The sequence below is a fragment of the Scylla paramamosain genome, chromosome 7, assembly GCF_035594125.1.
Source record: "Scylla paramamosain isolate STU-SP2022 chromosome 7, ASM3559412v1, whole genome shotgun sequence".
Lineage (NCBI taxonomy): Eukaryota > Metazoa > Arthropoda > Malacostraca > Decapoda > Portunidae > Scylla > Scylla paramamosain.
In genome coordinates, this window is record NC_087157.1 from 406,192 (window position 1) to 430,137 (window position 23,946).

Genomic DNA, 23,946 nt, shown 5'->3' on the forward strand with positions numbered 1-23,946 from the left:
GACCTTCGTGTCTTGCTGCACTTAAACTAGTCTTATTATTGGCTATAAAAACAAAAATAAATTATTGTGATACATATTAGAACAATAAAACAAAAATCAATAGACATGTCAATATATACCAAATAGGGCAAGTTTTATCCTCGCTGTTTTTTTTTTTTTTTTTTATCACGTTTGATCAATGCCAAACGTGTAGTGTGAAATATGGATAACAGCCGTATGTTTCCAATTAATCTAGGTGACTTATTGACAAATGACAATAATAAAAAAAAAAAAAGTCTTCATCGTCATTACAACATTTTCCGTGTTTGTAGTTACGTTTAGTCAATACCAAACAAGTAGTCTGATATTTGAATAGCAGCCGTATATTTCCACTTAATCCAGGTAACTAATTGACAAATGAGTAATGAAAAGCAAAAACAAACAAAAGATAATAAAATCTTCGTCACCATTACAACAATTTTCGTTTTAATTTTTTTTTTATCATCTTTACTCAAGACCAAACGTGTAGTCTGGCATATGAATATTAGACTTATATCCCTTGCTAATCCAGGTGACTTATTGACAAATGATAGTAATGAGAGAAAACAGTTTGTGCTGGCAGTCACTAGCGGGAGTTGAGGTGCGGAGTGACACAAGACTCTGGGGATTGTGTTACTTATGTTCTGTGGTTGTTTGAAGGACCACACTCGTGCAGCACCTCCGGAGTGATCACGGCAGCAAGGAGGAAGGTGAGAGACCCTTCTTACCTGCCATTTACATGTAGAAGTTAGTGTAGAGATTGATGAATAAAGGCGGTTTGGCTGTGTTTACATTGTGCGTGTGTGTGTGTTCACCCATTAGATTTTGCCTTTTCATAAAATTACAGGAACAAGTTTAGCTCGTTATGTCCCGCTTTCTAAACAGCTTGCCGTGTTTTCTTTGTATATATGTATATTATTTGTACCGCTACTTTTTTTTTTTTTTTCTTGGGTATTGCATTCATTCTACTAAGGTTGGGGACCTGATGGGAAAGTAGGGTTCTAAGATGGGAGAAGACAAAATAGACCTCAAATGTCTAATGAGAAAAATGCTACTTTTGGAAGTATCCCTAAAAAAAAGGTCAACAAATAGGAAATATCTGCCTCCATACCCCCGCTATGCTATCTTAATCTTTTGGAGTCACAAACATTGATCCTCTCCCCGTACAACCAGCTACGCTCTCCTAGCCAGTAAAATTGCAGTTTAGCATAATATATCCATCTTTGGCTCCCTCTTACTTATAATCTTACAGAAACTCGACATATCATCTCTAGCTAAAACAGCTTCTTTGAAGTTAAGCATTCTAAGTTTCTGCCAGTTTTTCTCAACCCCTCCCACCCCCCGGTGCTAACTCCTGTACAGGGGCCTTATCTGTCCATGTATGGAGTATGCTTCACATGTAGGGGGGTTGGTTCCACTCATACCACTCCTTTAGACTGGGTGGAATCAAAAGCTTTTCGTCTCATTAACTCCTCTCCTTTAACTTACTGTCTTCAGCCTCTCTCTCATCACCACAGTGTTGCATCTCTTGCTATCTTCTACCACTATTTTCATGCTAATTGCTCTTATGGACTTACTAACTGCATGCTTCTCCTCCTTCTACTGTCTTGCTTCACAAGATTTTCTTCATTCTCTCACCCCTGTTCTGTCCACCTCTTTAATGCAAGAGTTAATCAGTACTCTCAATCATTTATCCCTTTCTCTGGTAAACTTTGGAACTCTCTGCCTTCTTCTGTATTTCCTCCCTCCCATGACTTGAACTCTTTCAAGAGGGAGGTTTCAAGACACTTACCATATGCTATTTGATCATTCTGTTTGGCATGGCTTTAGGAACTGGCATTTCAGTAAGCCTTTTTTCTTCAAAATTTTTGTTGTCCTTGGCCAGTGCCCCTCTTACATCCTAACTTAACTGGGGTCTTTACCTCTGCCAAGACCCTCCTTAATGCCATTAACCAAACCAACATAACATAACCAGGTGGGCAAGGGTGCGGTTGGTTGACCTCATCTCATCCTTAAAGGGTATAGATTTAGTGTAGTATCAGTGGTGTATAAAAATAATGGAGTGACTGTGGTCTGTGTGATACTAATACTGTGGTTCTGGTGGCAGATGCACCATGCCGGTGGCTGGCGGCCGAGTACAGAAGCGGGTTAACGAGCGCGCTGGCAACCACAACCTGGATCCTGGCAACTTGCACAGTTCGGGTGCAGCCCATCATGATGCCCTCCAGGAGGTGGCTGGCTGGCACATGGTGAGTGTGATCTTGGGGGGATTAAGAGACCCAGTGTCAAATTCAAATACTGTGATTGTGGGGCTTGGCTAGATATAGTGTTTGTCTGGAGGAGCAATATTCTCTCTCTCTCTCTCTCTCTCTCTCACTCTCTCTCTCTCTCTCTCTCTCTCTCTCTCTCTCTCTCTCTCTCTCTCTCTCTCTCTCTCTCTCTCTCTCTCTCTCTCTCTCTCTCTCTCTCTTGAAAGACCACTGTAAAAATGAAAGCATTTATAGTCTTTAATTTGGTACAAAGTTTTGTTGTTTTAAAATCATTACTACAGCAACCATGTCTTGCTGTCTCATTAAAGTAGAGAATGTGCAATTTTTTTTAATCCATTGTGTCTGAAACCAGAAGGATGTCATTCACTAAAGTGGAAAGATTTTGACTCACCAGTTTGATATTATGCTCAGTGATAGCCAGTTTGTGGTTGGTTAGCAACTCACAATGTTAAGTGAAGAGGAAGTTACTGTTGAACCTCACTTCCCTGGTATGTGAGATAATATAAACAGGGCAATAGAACCAAAGGAATTTATTGACCTTTTAATCTGAACTTTGTTGGGCATCCTCTTGCACTTCCTACACACTTATAAATATGCAGAAAGGCCATCAGCAAACACCATGAGATGTTGGCCAGAACTACCCTTGAAGGTGGTGAAGCGCAGCTTGGAGGAGCTTGGACACTGTAAAGAAGTTGGGTTTGTTCAGCTGTCATTTGATGATGACTCACAAATTCTTGATGGGGTTCAAGTTAGGGGAATTTGCAGGGCAGTCTTCAATAACAGCACACTACCAGAGCCACTGCCTCACTGATTTGGCAATGTGACAGGGAGCTCCATAGTACTTCAAGATCATTATGCACCATATTTCAAGAGACTCAAGTAGATGGTCACTGAGAAGGTCTAGATAGTTTCCTTTATTCATTATGGTGGTGTTGCATAACACTGGAAGGCTTCCCACATCATAACAAGTGAAGCAGCTCCACACCACCAATGAATGAATGAACGAACTTGAAGGCTGGTGAAGTGTTGCACGGATCAAGGGGAGCAGCTGCTGGTATGTCACTATACACAAACTTGACTGCTTACCACTTAAAATTCTGACCTGCTGCTCCACAGCACACCACACTGCTCAAGGATCCAGTTCTTTTATGCATTATAAAAAGCAAGTCTTTTCTGTTACTGGGTATTGGAGACCACAGGTTTGGGTAGAGCTGCAAAACTGTGATCACTGAGGTTGTCTTAGACACAGCACAATACTGACCTCACAGACATGTCATCCAGCAGTCCTAGGTTCCCCTGTCTTGCTTTTCTTACTGATAAATGAGGAATGCATTCAAATTCATGGTGTACGCATCTCTAGGTTCTAAGGGAACTCTCTCTCTCTCTCTCTCTCTCTCTCTCTCTCTCTCTCTCTCTCTCTCTCTCTCTTCTCTCCTCTCTCTCTCTCTCTCTCTCTCTCTCTCTCTCCTTCTCTCTTCTCTCATCTCTCTCTCTCTCTCTCTCTCTCTCTCTCTCTCTCTCTCTCTCTCTCTCTCTCTCCTCTCTCTCTCTCTCTCTCTCTCTCTCTCTCTCTCTCTCTCTCTCTCTCTCTCTCTCCTTGTCATGTGTTTCTTGGTCCTTTGTTGTCACCAGTTTGTCATTCACCTCATGTATCTGAATTTAGTGGACACTGACACTCATCTCTTCTAAGATATCCTGCATAGATTGTCATACCTTGTGGTGAGATGTAATGGCTGTGATGTCATCCCTTGACACCTTATAGTGAGCCATTGCTCAGTTAGACAGCTGAACAATTAAAGTGCAAGTCAAACAGGTGGGAACATTGAAGGGAGGACATCAACTGTGTGTACCTCTTTGATAGCTGTGATAGTTCAGTACGTCATCCCAGACAATTGGCTGACTTTCTGGATATGCAGTAATTTTACTCAAAACTACTCAGCAACAATGGGGGACTTGTATATAGAGGCTTCCACCTGATGTATCATGGGTCATTGGTGTGAAAACAGCCCCTAATTACCTTGACTTTCTTATATTCATGCAAGAAGCTCTGTCACATTATCAATACTCACAGTTGATGTAGTCAGTAAACTGTGTACACATGTAAGTGTAAGTAGCTGTGTTCCCGAAATTCTATACAGGTTTCATATTATTAAAAAAATATGATCCTTAGTATTCCATTACACCCTGTCCCATTACACCCTGTCAACCACTGATATCCAAGTGGTCTTGACATTAATATAGTCTACAAATAATAGGTCATACATATAAACAATAAATTGCAAAAACAGATCACTTACATCAGTGGTTCCCAAACTGGGGGTTGCACCTCCTAAAGTGTACTGTGCAATGAAATTATTCCTAGAACAACCATCTGGTCTTACACTGGTGCAAAGCAGCAGCATCCATCTCACAAAAGGAAGCTACTGAAACATTGTGTGCCATGCCTTCATAATTCATATTTAGTTTGTAGAACAGTGCATATTGTGATTAAAGTTATTTACTGGAGTAAATTGTTTTAAATTTCTTTTCTGTGAGATTTCAAGTTATTATTTACTTTCTTATGATCAATATTTAGGCAATCAGACAAACTTATCTCCTATTTAACCAAATAATGTAGAGATACATTTCATAAGTAATAAAACAAGTATTGACAAAATAATGTTATTAATAATAATAAAATAATAATAATAATAATAATAATAATAATAATAATAATAATAATAATGCAGTAATAGTCGAGATATAGAAAACCTTAATCATATAGGTGGGGTACACTAAACCAAATTTGATTTCAGACAATACAATGCTCAATCTGCTGAGTAAAGAAACGAAGAGCCTCGCAGTGCCACTGGATATCTGTGCGCTGCTATTGCCTCACCTTGTGGTTTATAGTAGGTCATACTAACAGGGAGAATGTTATGTAAAGGAAATGTTATGCTTAAATTTTTTCCATGTCTGAAAAATCTCTCTCTCTCTCTCTCTCTCTCTCTCTCTCTCTCTCTCTCTCTCTCTCTCTCTCTCTCTCTCTCTGAACACCCAAACTTAGCATTGTTCAAGGCCAGGACGTATCTGGATGAAGTTAAGGTGTTCACTAGAGCGCTCACTGCGGCCAGCAGATTTTTGCACATCCCCATTTCTGGCCGGGGCCTATGGGGCACTGTGGCGAGAATAACAAAGGTTGCGTGAAGCCCGCGAGAGGGCCTCTCACATTAGCGTGTTGGCACTTGGCAACCAAGACGGTGGGTGCGGGTGTCAGTGAAGCACCCACAGCACCAGGGTGAGGAGGGCCGTCTGCCACAGGTGAGGTTGTCCATTCACCCTCCCTCGTGGTTTTCATCTCTCCCCTTCATTCCTCCTAGTCCGGGGTCAACCTGAGCGCCAGGCGTGCAGAAGACACAATTTTATTTTAACCAGCATTTGTTCATCGGGTTACTTAGGGCTATTTCCGTAGTGGGCCACCGGCGATGTGACCATGAGGCGCCTGACGCTGAGTTGGGAGTGTGGATGCTTCATGAAGCCCGCGGTGAGGATGACGAAGTGGTGGGTGGGTCTCTGCCGAACATACATTACATGGGTAGCGGGTAACCGGCGGTATTTGCCTTCATGCTTACCTAAATCAAGAACTGCGTAGCTTCGTAAAAGGCAGTCGTCAAGGGGTGGCTGTTACTGATCGGCTATTACTTTTGCATTGTATATGTATCAAAATTCAACTTATCGCTATAAAAAGTACTGGAATACTTGGAAAAAAAAGTTCATTACCTGATAATCTTTATAACGTCATGAAAATAAATATAAGTCTGCATCTCTCGCTTCTGTCAAGGGAAGGATTACAAAACTGAGGGCATGTTGCGCATTTCGTACGTACGTAGCTCAAAGACCTTTTCTTGTTTTAAATTACATGCTTAGCTCGGCTGAAGCAACAGATAGATTGAAGGTTTTCATTGATAGAGTTGTGTGCTGGATCCGTGCACCGTGTTTACCACCGTCATAAGTCTCTGGTCTTGTCACGTAGTTCAGAGGAGTCAAGCTTGAGCTCCACCAACTCGTGTGGTATTCTTCTCAGAGGCATCCAAATGACAGGCTGTGATTGGGTTTCTCGCCAACCTCACTGGAAAGCGTGGCATTAGATTACCTAGGTTGTAAAGTAATGGCGCGTTATTTTCTTTGAAAAACATACTTGATTGTATTTGGAAAAAAAAAAATTCTTTCTCCATTGAAACAAACAGTCGAGGCTTATTCTGTAAATTTATGAAAAGTTTTATCAGTCTTTGGAAGCAGAAGAATTAGCACCTTCGTTTTGGAAGATTATTCTCTCTCTCTCTCTCTCTCTCTCTCTCTCTCTCTCTCTCTCTCTCTCTGAAAAAGAAATAGTAATATTAATTGTAATGATAATAAGTGTACTCGAAGATTATGTACTTGAGCATCAATGTGGCAGATAACCATTTTGTTTGAGGGTGTAGAGGCGATGGAAGTAGTGATGGCATTGTGACGGTGATGGGTGGGGTGCGTGGCTGCAAGGAATAGTGGCGTGGTCTGGGTGGCGTGGTGAATGGCAAGTGGCGGTGACTGGTGATGGATCTCACTTGATTTGTGGAACAGAAATAGAAGAGCTATAAGAGTGCGTGTCCGGTAACCCGTTCTCTCCTTCCCAACCCCCACCCACCTTCTGCCATCCTCCCCCCTTCCCTTCCCCCTCCCCCTCCCCCTCCCCTCTAGCCTAACTTCTACAACCATATTTCCCCATCTCTCCAGCCACTACACTCCCTTTCCTCTCTTTCCAAAGTATTCCTACCTCTCAGTGCCTTTTCGTCCTTCATCACTCTTCTATTCCTTTCCCTCACTTATCCATCACGACTTCTTATTGCCACCCCTTTCCTTCCCCCTTCTTCCTCTCTTTCCCCTCTATCTTTCTCGGCCATCTTCCCTTCCCCTTTTAACTAAACTGCGCTCTCCCTTTCATTATATATATATATATATATATATATATATATATATATATATATATATATATATATATATATATATATATATATATATATATATATATATATATATATATATATTCACAACCGAGTTTTTTTTTTTATTATTATTATACAGTAATTGATAATATTGAGTCAACAGTCTTACGAGGCAGCAACAAAATAAATCAGGTAATGGATCTATCAAACAATTTAGGTACCATATTTCGCATAATCGTCGCCCAACCTCCCCTCTTCCTGCTTCGCCACATGAAATGTATGTACGGTACATTATACACATCTGTTGTTCTCTCTTTCTCACACACACACACACACACACACACACCATGCCTCATCCACCCTCCAGACTAGAAACTTCCTTCCCTGTTTCTACTCCTTCCTTAGAGGCGTGTCCCACCATTCACCCACCCACCCTCTCCTCCCCAACTCTCCGCATACCTCTGCCCCCTCGCATCTCAGAAATCCCCCCCCCCCTCTCACTCTCCCTGCCCCTCTCACCACGCCTGCCAACACTGTGCACACAGAAATAGCCGTTTCTAAACTGGGTCGGTGATGTGGATGTGGGATGTCCCTTTGCTTGATGGTGACAGGTGATCTTGTGCATGTCTCAAGCCTCCGCCACCACGATTACGTATGTTACGCAGCGGCCGTCTTGCGTTAAGCGGGTGATGGTTCGTGTGTGTGTGTGTGTGTGTGTGTGTGTGTGTGTGTGTGTGTGTGTGTGTGTGTGTGTACTCGTAGACTATCAGGGATTTCCCTCATCTACAACAAAACATGGGCAACAAAAATGACAAAAAAAAAAAAAAAGAGGTGCCAGATTCTAAAGCAGACAGTCGAAATCTGTATCCAAAATTATGAGAAGTGTCTAGAAACCTGCCTCTTGAAGGAGTTTAAGTCACAGGTGAAAAGAGGAAATACAGAAGCAGGCAAGGAGTTCCAGAGTTTATCTGTAAAAAGGATGTAAGGGTATGTTAAGCAGGTATGTTGGCAGATAAATATTTTAAGTATTTCCCTCTTCTCTGTATTGTAGGAGGACTGGGAGGAGCTTGAGGCACTGCTGGAGAGTGAGCACCTCATCTTGGGACAGGAGCACCAACAGCACCAGCAGCAGCGCTCCAGCTCAGACATCAACCTCCTCCAGAGTCCAGGTGAACACCAGTGTGTCTCCGTTTGCCAAATTTCATGTGGTGTTCTGAGTGAATTTTGTTTCTTTGTTTAATCACAATTCAGGACAGTCACACACCACATGTACTTTGTGTCTTCTTAAGAACAGTTAAGACTTGCCTTCCAATTTTTTAAAATTTTTTTATTACATTTTCAGAAGTGATTATGATTCAAATGATTACTTTGTTATCCAAGTCCATCAGACATGTAATTTCTCTTCATGAATAAGTTAATGTGACACACACACACACACACACACACACACACACACACACACACACACACACACACACACACACACACACACACACACACACACACACACACACACACACACACACACACACACACACACACACACACACACACACACACACACACACACCACTGCATATGCAATGTAGGAAGAATTAAGAATGAAACATACTTAACAACCCCCCCAACTCTCTAGAGCGTGTCCCACGGCTACCCCCTGAAGCACCTACTTCTCGTAGCAGCTCCCGCCGGTCCTTGCCTCGCACTCGTGGGGGCTTCTCTGTACCCCTCCACCAGTTGTCCTCAATCCTCCTCAACATGACTTTCTCCGACACCGAGGATGATCACCAGGGTGGCAGCAGGAACACGAGGTAAGCAACAGAGAAAAAAAAATGTATCTTCACTGATTGATATGGTGTGTTTCAGGTAAGATGTTCACCTTTACCTTTTTTGTCTTTCATCCCAGCAACGAACAAGACCGCTCCCTCAGTCGCTCCCGCACAGAGTCAGGTGTGAGCAATGCCTCCACAGTCTCCCTGGCCAGTCCCTCCTCCTCTGCTGGGCTTGCAGCCACCTCCAATGGGCCAGCTGCCTCAGGTAGTGCTGTAGGAGAGGACATTGTGGCTGCAGCCCAGACAGCCTCCTCCATGGTAGACATGACGGTAAATATTGCCTTCCTGAAGCTAAGGGTGGACTTCTCTTTTCATTCTCCATCTGTCCAGCAGCTACTGAAGTTGAGACAGAACCTTTCCTCTGTAGATTATGACTATGATGTAACATTGGATGTGGTAATAGCAATGGAGATAGTGTAAGAAATAATACTTCTTTTTATAGTCACATCATACTCATGTGCAACACCCTCTCTTGTTTTACTGTGTCACTAACATGTTAGTCTCTTTTCTCCTCCCTTCACTTTACTTCTGTGCTACAAAAGCCTCTCCCTTCTTTCCTCATGGAGGCCTATCGCACCATTTCCTTGCAGGGTGTGGACAAGAAGAAGATTGTGGAGAAGCTGCAGCAGATCCAGGGGTACATCCAGCAGACCACTGCTGCAATGGCTGCACTAGAACAGCAGGGAGACACTGTATGTATTTGTCTCCCTAACCTACTTTACTAAATCTCTCTCTCTCTCTCTCTCTCTCTCTCTCTCTCTCTCTCTCTCTCTCTCTCTCTCTCTCTCTCTCTCTCTCTCTCTCTCTCTCTCTCTCTCTCTCTCTCGAGCTTAGCAAGCTGTCATTAGGTTACATGTAAAAATAGAACATACTATTGAAAATTAAGAGAAACCTAGTTTCTAGCATTTTTATCATCACACTTATCTTTGTGTGTATATGTGTGTGGGAATACATCAGTAAAGAATCTTTCATTTAGATTTGACTTCTTATATTTTGCTGTTATATGATTGACTTCATTTTTTTCTTCCTTTCTTGTTTGGTTGAGCTAATGTGTTGCCCCTCTGGTGATGTAGTCTAAGGTGGGACAGTACAACACCCTGGCCAAGGTGCTTAGGGACCTCAGGGGTTCTGAAGCCAAACTCAAGGCCCAGGCTGCCCAGAATAAAGAGGTTATTGTGTGTGTGTGTGTGTGTGTGTGTGTGTGTGTGTGTGTGTATATATATATATATATGTTTGTGTGGTTGATCTAACTAATAACACTGTGTGATGAACTAGTACTGGCAAGAAGTGCATTCCATTGCTCAGTCTTTCAAGCCATCCTGGTGTGAGTGGTGGTTGTGGTGGTGGTGGTAGTCACAGTAGCCATTAACATTGTAGTCATTGAAGTCTAGAAACTTACGTGAGATTGTGCTTTGATCTCACTATATAAAGCAAAAATTAGCAATGTAGAGTCTTAGGATCCTGTTTGAGAAAGAAATTTTTTATTTTCTTGATATTGCACATGAGGTATGATGGAATTCCTACCAGTGTTACATCTTGGTGTATTTGTCTGGTACTACATACATATGTATAAGATACAAGATATGCTGTATTCCGTGTTGGTTTGTGTGTTGTTACTAACTGCACTCTGTTGTCTTTCATGTCTGTCCCTCATCCCCTGCCCCCAAAGAGCTTACAGAGTGACATATATGCTCGCTATGTTCACCTCAATAAGTCTCTCCAGCAACAGGAGGAAGAGTATTTGGACATTCTAGCGAGGTCTCTTGTTCTTAATAAGGTAACTCTGACATCCTTGCCACTACTGTTGTAGTGCATTCATAAATTTGCATGAAAATATTTGGTTGCAGTTATTTGTCTCACTTCTCTACTATTCTGGGTTTCTTCAGTGAATATAATAAATTCCTAACTTTCCACAGTAATTTTAGATGTTTATTGTAAGTCAGAGAGATCAGGCAGTCACAGCCACTGTTATTATCATAATGCTAGTAAATTGTGTTGAAGACAGTTATGCTCTCTGCTACAGTAGCATAACATTCAAGATCTGAATGTAGGGATGTTTTATGTCTCATTTATTTAAGAACATGATATTAGGTGAAATATGGTTTCTGTGAGACTTGCAAAGGTAGACCGCATCTGATGGTATGTGAATGCTGGTACTGACTTGCTTCCCCACCCCCTGAACCCAGGCTGCAGCACAGGTGGCCAATGGGACGCAACAGAGCACAGCACCGAGCAGCTCTCCTGCAGCACAAGTCAATGGCCGAGAGGAGCCGGTCAGTGCCACAGTTGCTTAATATGTACTCATTATTCGTTTTTGTATATATATATATATATATATATATATATATATATATATATATATATATATATATATTAGTTTATTTACATTTGTGCTCGTGTTAGAGGCTATCTGGGCTGTGTTGGCAGGTGACAGAGGAAGGCAGCCGTGTTGTGGGAATGATTAGCACGGACAATGTGCGAACAATGAGCTCGGAAAACGTGCGCTCACTGCAGGATCGCCTGGCAGCCAGTCAGGAGGAATCTGTGGCCATCATGAGCCAGATGAGAGCCAGCATAGCACGGAGGGAAGACCTCTTGACGCGCTATAAGGTGAGCTGTTGCACTATACTGTTTGGTTTGTTTGCTGGCTATGCTATATATAGCTATGGATGGGAGAAAGAATAAGTATTTTGGTATCTCTGTAGGGGATTTAGAGGCAAGAATCCAGTGATTGAAAGCATTTCTTTGCTAATGGATCTGCCTAGAAGCAAGGAATGAGGTGTAAATGTAAAGTAAAGGAAAGTATTGAGGTAATGGTAATGGAAGTCTTTGACCTGTTATAAATGTGAGATGTTTTATTTTAATATCTTTTTATGAAGCAAGAATCATCAAAAGGCCTTTGCTTCATTGTTTTGTTTTGCTGTAATATTTGGTTATTTTACTTGCTTTTTATTCATTGCTCACTTCTTGTGTTCCAGAGTCCTTAGGTGTAGTCACTTCTCAGATTCCAGGGTCCTTAGATGTGACTGCAATTATTGTGCTTTGTTTCTGTTCCTTTCACTGCAGTTTTTGTTTCCTTGCTTTGCCATGAGGCTGGCCAGGCCCTCTTGGGTCACCTTGGGGGAAGAGAGGCAGCAACTCTACCTTTCATGCCTCCCTAACTCCAAAGCTTATACTTCTTTATAAACCATCCCCCTTCCTAACTCTTATCATTTTATCTCCATCCCATTTATCACCCACAACTGCCATTCTTCTCAACCACCACCACCATAACTAGTCACTTCCATTACTACTATTATGCCAACCTCCATCCTGCCCTCCATGTTCCTCTAACACACCCATGCCCACCCTGCCTTACTTCCCCTCCAGGCCACCCAGGAGCGCCTGGCCAACCTCAAGAGGCAGCGTCAGGGCATTCATGAGGAGAAGCAGCGTCTTCTGCAGCAGGGAGCTGGTGTTGTTTCTGCCTCAGGTGACACTCCTGAGGGAGAGGAGGACCCCATCCCAGGTGCTGAGAATTGGTCATTGGAGGAGGTGACACGTGCATTGGTGGACTTCCAAGCTTTGCTGGAAAAGGTGGAGCGGCTCACTACTGTCTACTCCAACAGGGCACAGGTGTGTGTGTGTGTGTGTGTGTGTGTGTGTGTGTGTGTGTGTGTGTGTGTGCATTATATATATGTGTGTGTGTGTGTGTGTACATATGCATGTGCATTATATGTGTGTGTGTGTATGTGTGTGTGTGGTAGCTTTTCTTACCTTTTCACTGTGTTGAGTTTCTCTTGTGGCTGTCTCCAGGATTTGGCTGCTGATGAAGAGGGCCAAGCAGACATAAACAACAAGCTGAGTCTACTGGCCAGCAGGCGGCGGCAACTGACAGATGTAGTCGCCAGGCTTAAAAGATTTCAGTTGCTGAGGCAGCAGGAGGAGAGAGGTATGGGCAAGGGCCAGGTGGGATATTTTACATGGCAGAGGAGTAAGGAAGTAGGATAGATATAGATGATATGGTAAGTGACAGATGAGATCAGACCAGGGATGTGGCTTCAAATTGTGAGCTAGTGATGTGACAACATGGGCTTGGCAGAGGTAAAGGGAAAAAAAGAAAGAGTATCCATCACATTGGGTTTTGACATACCTGTTCTCAGATGGTGCAGGTGAGGAGGGTGGTCACCGCACTGGCTCAGATGCTCCTGCAGGGGCTCCAGACTTGAACCACACCCCAGCCTCTAACACCCTCCCTGGTATAGTGGATGAGGCAGCACCACCGTCCACATTGGCAGCTTCTGTGCCCAGTGTCAATGGGGAAGGAAGTGCAAGTTCCATTAGTCAGGCAGCTAGTGTGAGAGCAGCTGCTGAATCTGTTACCCAGGCCTCAGAGGAGCTGCAGTCCCGTAAGGCTCAGCTGAGTTCCCTCCAGAAGCAGCTGAGTGACATGAAGAAGATGCTTGATATGGCCAACATGGTCAACATGGCACGACAGGAAGTGAGGGAGGTAAGTGACTTGGCATTGACTCTGATGAGGGAGTGTTTGCACTGTCCTAAGGGTAAATCATGTGCAGGATCAAACAGAGCAGTAGTATCTGTTTGGCAGCTTTTCTTTATTATTCAGAGCTGTATTGAAAAGAAAGATATTTTGTTTCATCTATAGTTAGATTACTTTTCCAACTCACACACTTACATATGGAGAAGCACCCATACATAAAACAGTTAAGTACATTGGCAAGGTGTAGATAAACATGTTCTATCCATATTTATTATCCTGTTATTGTTTCAGCAGGTTGAAGGTGCTTGTTCTTTGCCACCTGCCACTGGGGAGCTGGAGGGAGCTGTGGCAGGGGAGGTCCTGGAGGTGTCAGGCAAGAAGATTGTTCTGACTGAAGCTGAAAGGCAGAATCCAGAAATTGCAGCAAAATACAAGTAAATGAAGTTGGTTGAACTTGTTAAGTAGAAATAGTTTGACCAAGAATTTTTGCGTTTGCTTTCTTTCTAGTGTTTGTCTTGTTCACAGTGTCATGGAAAGTATTTGGCACATTTGTGTGACGTGCTGATGATTTTACTAGTGATCCATGTAAAGCACAGGTTTTGATTTTTTATTATGACAGGCAGAAGAGCACAAGATTAATTTTAATACTGTATACTGCAATCAGATAAACTTGCCCAAATGTTTCAATGATGGGACAGCTTAGTTGGTGATATTTTTCTATCAGTCCATTTCTTGATGATTCTTCCTTGTGAACTCCAACCTCTCCTTGATAGCCATTCTCCTTACCATCCTTGCCAATCATCCATCAGTCTCTACATTCAACCATCATTACCTCCTGTACTGACATTATCCCCTTATCTGTTCTTCCTGTGTTGCAGTCAGCTGTCAAAAGCCAAGGAGCGGTTGGCCAAGATGGAAGAGGTCATTGCTATGATCAGTCAAGCACGACAGAGTGGACAAAACCTGCGGGATGTGTTGCCTCAGGACTATCTGGCTATACTGGAGGAAGCTGAGGTGAGACGGAAGATAGAGAAGTAGAAAACTAAAAATGTTGAGTTATGGTACCAATGTAGTTACAAAAGTGATGTCTCTCTCACCAAGATACTGGTGTGAGGTAAAATTGAAGTAGCAATCTTCAGCCCATGAATGAAGCACTGATCCTCAAAGCCACCGAGTTCCAGATCTTAAGGCAGGCAGAAGGGAGGGAGGAGAGGAGTGGAACAGCAAATGAGAAGAAAGAGAAGGGAAGCTTTGCTGTGTTAGAGAGGAAATATTATAAGTCAGGAAATGTTAAGTGAAACAGGTGCTAATAGGTTTAAATGAAGAAGGAATGTGAAAGAGGGTTTTAGAAATATTTGATGGATGAAAGTAAAAGGAAATATAATGAGGGAGAAAGTGAGAAGAAATGGAATTAGGTTGTACTAGAAAGGAAGTGTCATATTATCAGGAGGGAGAGAGAGAGAGAGAGAGAGAGAGAGAGAGAGAGAGAGAGAGAGAGAGAGAGAGAGAGAGAGAGAGAGAGAGAGAGAGAGAGAGAATGTGTGTATAAGTGTGAGTGTAAGGCATGGAAAACTGTGTCCAGGATATACAGTAAGGATAAGAGAGCCATCAAAGTTGTGTTTTGTATCCCATCATCACCTCAGTGTCTTGACCCACAGGAGGATTTCCCTGACCCCAGCCGCCCTGCTCCCATAAGCCCCCCTGCCCCACAGAGATCTGTTGAGATAGAAGAGGACATAGGCAGGCTCTCCAGGCGCCCTACTCGTCCCCCTCGTATGTAAGTATTTACGTCTTCCTTCTCCCCTCTTCACTGAAGTGATTCCCAGCCATACTGTCACTGTAGTGCATTGTGTTCATCAGACTTCCTGTTTCCCTTACATATATTGCTTGATAGAATGATTTTCATAAACCTGAAACCATCTTTATGGAAAACCAGAACATATTATTGTATTATACACGTCAAACAGTTTATTGTCTGAACTCTTAACACACTTTCCATAAAAGAATGGAGGAAGCAAAGTTTTTTAGTGTTTAAGTGGAATTTATATTATTTCTGTTTTATTTGCCTTCAGCTGCAGAATATTTGACCTGTGACCAGTGCATACATGTTATCATGACTTAGCATAAATTTTCAAAATATTTTAAATCAGATTAGTTAGCCACATCTCTGTAACACTCACCAGACAGTGTCTTTTTTCCTTTTCTGGAAGGCATCCACTTTTGTCTTGTACATTATTGGTATGATGATGGTCAGATGGTGAAACAAGCCATCACCTGGATTTGCTTCCTTTCCATTATATTGCTCTCACTTGGGGAGAAAAAATGTAGGGGAATAAAATAACTCTTGATCTCAACAAAATCTCTCCTCCAAGGGGTAGTGCAGGCCACAGTGAGGCTGGGCCAGGGTTAGGCCGAGACTCACAGGAGAGCCGGGAGATTTCTGCCATGCAGCAGCGACTCAACAAGACCAGTACGCGGGTGTCTGCTGTCAATGAGAGGTCAAGGCATGGACATGAGAAGGGTGCCATCAAGAAGCAGCCCCAGGTTTGTGACTACAGAAGCAAGGCTGTGGGAGGGACAACTGAGAATCAGAGATAGTAGTGGGAAAGTTTAATTTGCAAATGTGAAAATAAAAGAATAGAAAGCAGATATTAGGAGTTGGTGAAGTGAAAAATAATTGACAGAAGAATAGAAAGAAAAAGAAGGACAGATGAGATTATGGTAATGGTTGTGCTGAAGTTGTTAGTGGTATTTTGGGTATTATAAAAAGTAAGTGTGGAAAAGGTGGAGGTGATGACAAAGGTATGAGTATATTTTGGAGTGGAATGGTGGGAGTTGAGATACTGATGTCGTTATGCCTTGATTGGGATGTTGCAGGTGCTGTGGCAGGGCAACAGTGGGGGGAGCGGCAGCAGGGGAGGTGGGGCAGCAGAAGATCCACGCCTGGCCCAGGTTTTAGCCTTGCAGGAGGAACTACGGCAGAAGAAAAATGCACTGGAGGCCCTCATGAGGCGCATGGGCAAGTCCTCTTCCCTTAACATGGACAACATCTCCGATAATATCTCTGACAATGTCTCTGACACTTCTGACCACCTTGGGGAGACTCGGGGCACCAGTGGGGCAGCCACCTGGGGTGAAGCAGGTGCACTGCACCACTTCTCTGACAATCATTATCAGCAGTCCAGGTGAGGATAGTTTCTGGTTGCTTTCTTTGTGGTTTATTTGATGAATGTGTGTGAGATGCCTATAACTGATGAAGGCTGACTATTGTTACCATGGAATGCATCTTTCAAAACAGTACTAATGAATGTTTCAATAAAAATTTTATTTTAGTTAAAAATGTATAATACTTGTAATGAGCATTGTATAATACTTGTAATGAGTAAGGACAGACTTTTCTATGTGGTTGATTACATGCTGTTATAATTTCCCTGCAGCTTAACACCTCACTTATTGGGTTTAGTTTCACAACTGATTTGGTAACATTCTATAAGTATATTTTTGTTATCCTTTTTTTCAAGAAATTTATTCTTTGTGATCTTCCTAATATTTAAAACTTTTAATTTACTTATTATAACATATTTAAGATTTGAACTTTGCACTATAATGTGTCTTTCCTTCAGTGATGATGACCTTATTGATGAAGATGAAGCAGATCTCCCTCCACGAAGCCAGGTCCGCCCACCACAGCTGCCACCTGGAGCCATGTCTCCCAAGGACCGTAACCGCCACTCAGCCAGTCAGCACCGCCGCCGCCAGGACTCGGGCCGTCTCTCTGTTAACAACCTGTCTGCCACTCTTCCTACTCCCACCAGGACCAAGCACAACCGTCTTAGTAAGGCTCATTATCTTGATTTTTATAGTTTATCAGGTTATGATGCTCATTTCTTGAGAGAATTAGTTTAGACATTGCCAAAGAACTTAAGAGAAAACTATATATACGAATCGAACATGAAAGATGTGAAAACTAATATGATCTCTGTCAAGAGGGAGGCACAAGATGTTAGGTCCTTAATGGTTAAGATTTTACTGTTGTGTTTTATGGTTGATGGGATCAAGTTTAAAGATAGACAGCTTATGTAGCATTCTTGAATATGTGCTTTGTTTAGGTTGTTCAGTTTTGCAGTGAAAATGATCAACTTGAATAGATTCATTCATTGCTGTGAAGGGATTTCAGTGCTTTAAAGACAGTTCTGTTTCATGCAAGACTGATTTGGTGATTATTCCTCCCAGGGTCTAGCAGTGCTCCTAAGGCCCTGTGGGAATCTGTAGGCACACCTGAAGGCCCCAACTACAAGTCCCCTTCCAACACGACAATGCAGACACAGCACAGCCTCAATACTGCCCTCAATCAGGTGGGTGCTGCAGGCAGCATCTGGCCATGCACATCCATAGTGTCCCACAGCCTAGGCCTAAAGCTGTGATTGATTAGATAGGCCTAGCATCATTGTAGCCTTTGCTGTGGTGAAGGCAAGGCATGTACACATAAATCTTGATACAGGAGCACTCAGTTTATGAATTTTCAAAGTTAATGATTTTTATTTTATTTATTTTTTTTATTTATTTTCTTATCCCAGTTTATAAATGTAGAATTTGTATTTACAAATAAAATAGTAAAATGATTGCTTCCAAATGTATTACAAAGCATTAAATGGAAACATTAAGAATCTACAGTTGTTCCTGGTGTTTTTTATATATAAAGATTTTTAAGAAACCTAATTTATTTGCAAATTGTTATTCACCTTTACATCAGGTAATGTATTTGTATTTCTTTTGATCTCTGTTTCTGTTTCATGGTTTATTTATGTCTTTCATATTCTGTGCTGATGATGACTTATCTTACAGCTCAACCAAGTACAGGGGACCATCAACACCCTGCAGGAAACCCTTCGCCAGGAGCAGAGTCATGTCCTGGGAAGTTCCAGGGCTTCCCCTTATCATCCCCAGCTGGTGCCACCCCTCTTGCCAGATCTCACTCCCACCTCCTTGCCCCCTGTGGCTCCTCCTAGCCAGGCACTTACTCCAATGTCTGCCTATGCTGGCTTAGGCTCCCTCGCCCTGGCTTCTCAAGGTGAAGAAATCCTGCAAGTTAACTTGGTCATAGTGGACTTAATGTTTAGTGAATCATTCCTTTTTTCCTGCTTTCCTTTCTCTCTTTTTTATTTCTTTATTCTTTTTATCACTCATTTTCCCTAATTTGTTGTCATTCTCTTCCTTTTTTATTATTAATTTTCTCTACCTACTGATTTTCTCTCATTTATTTTATTTATTTATTTATTTATTTATTTATTTATTTATTTTATTTATTTTTTTTTTTGGGGGGGTTTGTTATTTTATGATGAGGAAGGTTTATTATAAATACCAAAATTGTAGAAGCTTATATAACAATTTAAACTTCATTTAACCAAAAATTAATATACTAATTGTCCACACTTACAAAACTGTGGTCTGTTAATGGGTGGCTAGGTAGTGGGCCTTGTTCTTGACTAATTCCAACATAGTAACTCTAACTTGCTCCAATTTCATTCCTTCCAACTCTTACTGCAGGAGCTTGAAAGAGGCAAACTTGTCTTGTTATTCATTAAATAGATAGAAGTACACATGCTTGGAGTAGAATGCTACATGAATACAGATACTTTGCTTACTAGATTTTCATCTATATTACTTCATCATTTCATAAGTCAAAAGACATTCAAAACACCAGATGCAATAGTTACCAAAACCACCAGATGCAAGCTACCAAATATATTTTAGTAGGACATTCTATAATTATATTAGTAAGATTACATATTCTTTATTTCTGATTAACTCATTTCTGTGCAATGACTAAATTATGTGGGTTTGAGGACAAAAAAAATCTAATATCTAAATTATTTGTAAGCTTTTAATAAACATTAGATAATATTGGTAGTGATGGTGGTACTGAACCAAGTCTGTCTGCAGGAGGTGGAGAGACGATCAATCAACAGCTGTTAGCAGGGATGCAGCAGTGCTTCTCCCAGCTGCATCTGCATTCCCTGGAGATACAGGCCCTAAGCAAGCACCTTCAGGTGAGGCGCCCCTACTTGTTCTATCCTGCAGCACAATGGTTCCCCTTCCAGCCTTACCAGTGAGAGGTGGCATGCCCCCTTGGTCCCATAGGGGGTCTTACTGGTCTATACCAAGCTGCACATCAACAGTGGCTGTGTGGTGTGCACTTTAGTGGCCTTTCCTGTCTTGGCCATCATTAGGTTATGTTGAGTGCACACTGATCTGTCATTTGATTAGTTATATCTAATTATTTATTATTTATTTGATTTTGTGTGTGTGTGTGTGTGTGTGTGTGTGTGTGTGTGTGTGTGTGTGTGTGTGTGTGTGTTTACAGCTGATTATTTGTTTATTTATTTTGTGTGTGTATATGTATGTTAGAGGGAGAAAGAGACAAAAGGTTTGGTAGTGATCTGTACAATAGTGAATGTCGTAGGGCATTATTTATATCTAGTATAGTTGAGATAATCTTGTGCATGTTAGTAAATTTGGCAGCAGGAAGTGTGGGTTGCTGAGGTAGGATGATTCTTGGCTTTGCTGTCAGGTGTAATGAATGAGGATGTGTTGTTGGTTGCCTTGCATGAAGGGATTGTCATGTTAGTCTTAGTATTTTTTTTTCCTCCATTGGTTTTATACTTTTTTTTTTTTTTTTTTTTTTTTTTTTTTTTTTTTTTTTTTAATGTTTTGGTTTATCAACTAGTGTTTTATTAGTCATGCCAAGTAATCCCTGGATTTTCTTGAGCCTCAGTTATTCCACCTGAGACTCACATTCTCTGCAATGCCAGATAACATCACCATGCACATCACCACTCACCCACTAAACCATTACCACGTCAGCAGACTTGCTACTCACTGTGCCTTCGCCACAGGGGTATGTGCTTCACTTCTAGCTGATTTAATTTAGTGTATTTGCCTCCAGGAGGATTCTGGTGAGATATTCTTTCTGTAGTGTCTTCATTTCACTGATTTCTATAACTTGCAGGAAAACTTTGCGACTAAGAAAATTTTAACACTACAATATGAGACCTTGTTAGTCCTCTTACCCTCTGACTTATTTCATAGCATAGCATGTTGATGCTCTAGGGCAGCCCTCAGTCCTGTTGTACTCACAGAAAGCTTCCTATCTTGCTTAAATTGCTGTTTTTATTCCTTCCCATCATTCTTTGTTCAAATGTTTGTACATGTTGCCTTTTCTTGGGATGTCTCAAGATCTGCATCTGCATCCAAGTTCTTTGGTGTAAAAGCTGTAACAATGCATGGCTTTTAATGTTTTCTGTCTCCAATTTGCAGATTCCATCTTGTACATCTTTTCAGTACCTTTTAAAATAATTTTCTTTAAACATACTTTGTAAATTGTATTTTTCAAACAGTGGCCATCAATGTCATAGAGTTGGTGCAAATTGTGTGATTCATTCAGTTTTTCACTAGAGGCTAATATCAGTGGCAGCCTGTGATGTAGCTAGACTAGAAATATCCTTTGCCATTCTCATGAATGTTGTACATGATTCACATATAGAGTTAATTCACAGGAATGTTAGCTGTATAATGAGAAACTTGAGAGTTAGGTGCCTTATTATGTAGATGTGATGCTGCTATAATGATGCAGATTAGAATGGTTTCATATTCATAGAAGTGTAATGTGTAAAGAGTTACCTTGCTGATTGTGGTGCCTTACCTTTATATTTATTATTCTTACACTGGGGTCTTATTGACCTACTGTTAGTGTCACAGCAGTGCCTGTTCACAGCTTACAGAAGCATTCTATTTATGTGTGATTATATATCTAGATCTTTTCTTTCCTTTTTTTCAGCCATGTTTATTGGTTGATATAGTTCAAAAAGGTTCCTTGAAGACATACACCAGTATTATGTTCACTGAAGGCTTAAATATACAGCATATGTATGTCTTTTTTTGCACTTGGCATTATGTTTATGTGGTTGCCAGCCATGTTTACTCATGTGCCTTGTTCTTGGTGACAAACTATGTGTTGATGGCCTGACTGGCTGGCTGTAGGTCTGTGGTGCTAGAGGTAAAGGTGCCCCGGGGAGGGTATGACACTGCACTGGCTTGTCTCTCTTCCAGTGCTGCATGTTCTACACACACACACACACACACACACACACACACACACACACACACACACACACACACACACACACACACACACACACACACACACACACACACACACACACACACACACACACACACACACCTCTGCATGCTGGGCTCTTAGATATTCTGGTCAGTAGCAGTTAAGTCTTACTTTCACTGTATTGGCTGTATAATAAAACCATCTCCCCTGCTGTCCTTTCTTGACTCTCCCTACTGAGTGGTGGTCTTGCTCCCTACCTCTCAGTATCTACTTACTCTTATCTCAGGTCCTGATATTATCTTTATTGTGGTAATTACTCTCAGCCTGGCTTACAGTAATACAACAGCCACCCAAGTCTGGTTGAAGGTTAAGGCTAGTCTTGCATTATGCATCAAGTTGCTTACTTTATCTGTAAATATTGTCTTCATTTTCACCCAAAGATTATTCATTGTATGTGTTGCAAATAGTTGATGCATCATCTTTGTTTGATGGTTTATGTAGTCTTCCTTTTAATGGTTATTGGTTTGTTTATATCAGTTTGTATAGCAGTAGGTATAAATCACGTTGCTTTGCCTGATGATGGATATCTACAATGGTTTGGCTTATTCTTGTGCAGAGCATAACCAATGGGTTTTCCAGTGATAGGTAGTTAGCCATTGAAGTTTTACATGAACTGACATCAATGTGGGAACATGCATCTAAATAGCAATGCCTATCACACATAATGACAGGTTCATAATTGGTTGGAGAGGGCAGCAAGAACTCTCCTCCTTGAAAGCAAATCCAGGAGCAAGAATAATATTGTAAAAATAAGCAAGATTTACTAACATGTTCTAACAAGAGATAAAGGAAGATGATGTTATAGGCTTTAAGAAGGTTACAAATATAAGATATTCCATTATTTACTATTGAATATAAGTCTCAGACACACATACAAGAAAAATAGGAGGGGTGATTGAAATGTAGCATATTCTGTGATATACAATTTTCTATCTTCCATCTTGCTGAATCAGAGTTACTAAGTAGCAGAGAAATTCCCATAAGAGGCCTCAGGCCATGCAGATCAATAATGCTACTCATCTGCTTCAAAATTAAAGTTACTGGTTTTCTCTTCAAATTTTCTCAATTCCTTATGTAAGTGATATGAGCACACCAAAGACAGATAAAGAAACCCTGAGGAAAGAAGAGCCTGCTATATACTGCTCTGTGAAATGAAGTTAAATATATAGTAATGTATCTAACTTCATTTTTTGTATACCAGGATGACATCCCCTTTAAAGTGAGGCAGCCAAGGCAAGGCAAATGCTTATATATTTTCATATCTGAACCTTTAGTTCTTAAGACCTATAGGGGAGAGAGAACAACACCACAAAAATAATTTGTGTAGCATACACTAAAAATACAGAAAATTTAATTTTATGGTTGTATATTATCTTAGAAATCAAAACATTCCTACATTATACAATCCTACATGTATCTTCAAAGCCTGAAAGACTGGATTAGATTATTAGAAATCAAAACATCCCTATATTATACAATCTTCAAAGCCTGAAAGAGTGGATTAGAGTATTCTGTTTGTAGCCAGACAGAGTATGTAGAATTGAAACGTAAAAATGCATAAATACCTATTTATAATGTAGGGCATGCATGATGTAATGTGTTTGCATGTTATATAGGTTATTAGGAATTATATTATGACCATGCAACATTAGGATTATATGGAATTACATGAATTAGATAACCAAAAAAGGAAAAGTAAAAGTAACTGGGAAAATGGAAGAAAAGTATTCTTATACCAGGAGCTCCATGTGGTAGCTAGTAGGTAATGCTGAACTTAAAAAAAAAAAAAAGTAGAATTAAGTCAGGCAAACAGCAGAATTTTGGAGGAGGTTGAGGGAGCTGAAGGTTCTCACCAGAGTGATAGAGAAGAAAAGGGAATGTATAGAGATGGTAGATAACCTCAGAACAGAAAAAAAGAGCTAAACATGAGCTCATTCCATAAATAAAAACTATAAATAGATAAATAAATAAAATAAAACTCTTTGTCCACTTGTATTTCAGTATAGGTGACAGACTTGGGAAAAAAGGACATAGGCAATATGTGATAGACATCATTTGCTAGTGATTGCATATGTGAATTGCACACCAAATTAAAATTTAAATGGAGATGTGGAATATGTGTTAGATCAATAGATTTTAAAATAGTCTGTGAGGTTTTGGATTTTATTGAAAGTGAAATGGAGGGAGATATAAAAGGTAGTCT

At 41.0% G+C, this 23,946-nt stretch overlaps 1 protein-coding gene across 8 annotated transcripts in view; it reads left to right on the top strand.

Annotated features, from left to right (window-relative positions):
- The first annotated feature begins 593 nt into the window (after positions 1-593).
- Positions 594-23,946, top strand: part of LOC135101870 (uncharacterized) — a 38,414-nt gene continuing 15,061 nt past the window's right edge. For 3 of the 8 annotated variants that reach the window (XM_064006156.1, XM_064006158.1, XM_064006162.1), the window contains exons 1-22: positions 594-728; positions 2,126-2,267; positions 8,301-8,418; positions 8,886-9,060; positions 9,156-9,351; positions 9,672-9,773; positions 10,155-10,250; positions 10,751-10,858; positions 11,268-11,354; positions 11,509-11,691; positions 12,451-12,696; positions 12,877-13,012; positions 13,224-13,570; positions 13,853-13,995; positions 14,440-14,575; positions 15,220-15,338; positions 15,934-16,105; positions 16,439-16,746; positions 17,185-17,396; positions 17,795-17,916; positions 18,407-18,632; positions 19,505-19,611. In XM_064006156.1, the coding sequence (XP_063862226.1) occupies positions 2,133-2,267; positions 8,301-8,418; positions 8,886-9,060; positions 9,156-9,351; positions 9,672-9,773; positions 10,155-10,250; positions 10,751-10,858; positions 11,268-11,354; positions 11,509-11,691; positions 12,451-12,696; positions 12,877-13,012; positions 13,224-13,570; positions 13,853-13,995; positions 14,440-14,575; positions 15,220-15,338; positions 15,934-16,105; positions 16,439-16,746; positions 17,185-17,396; positions 17,795-17,916; positions 18,407-18,632; positions 19,505-19,611 (3,474 nt within the window). In that variant the 5' untranslated portion in view covers positions 594-728; positions 2,126-2,132. Of the gene's footprint in view, positions 729-2,125; positions 2,268-5,455; positions 5,589-7,820; positions 7,902-8,300; positions 8,419-8,885; positions 9,061-9,155; positions 9,352-9,671; positions 9,774-10,154; positions 10,251-10,750; positions 10,859-11,267; positions 11,355-11,508; positions 11,692-12,450; positions 12,697-12,876; positions 13,013-13,223; positions 13,571-13,852; positions 13,996-14,439; positions 14,576-15,219; positions 15,339-15,933; positions 16,106-16,438; positions 16,747-17,184; positions 17,397-17,794; positions 17,917-18,406; positions 18,633-19,504; positions 19,612-23,946 lie in introns of those variants that run through there. The other 5 variants (XM_064006157.1, XM_064006161.1, XM_064006160.1 and 2 more) reach the window with 5 other exon arrangements.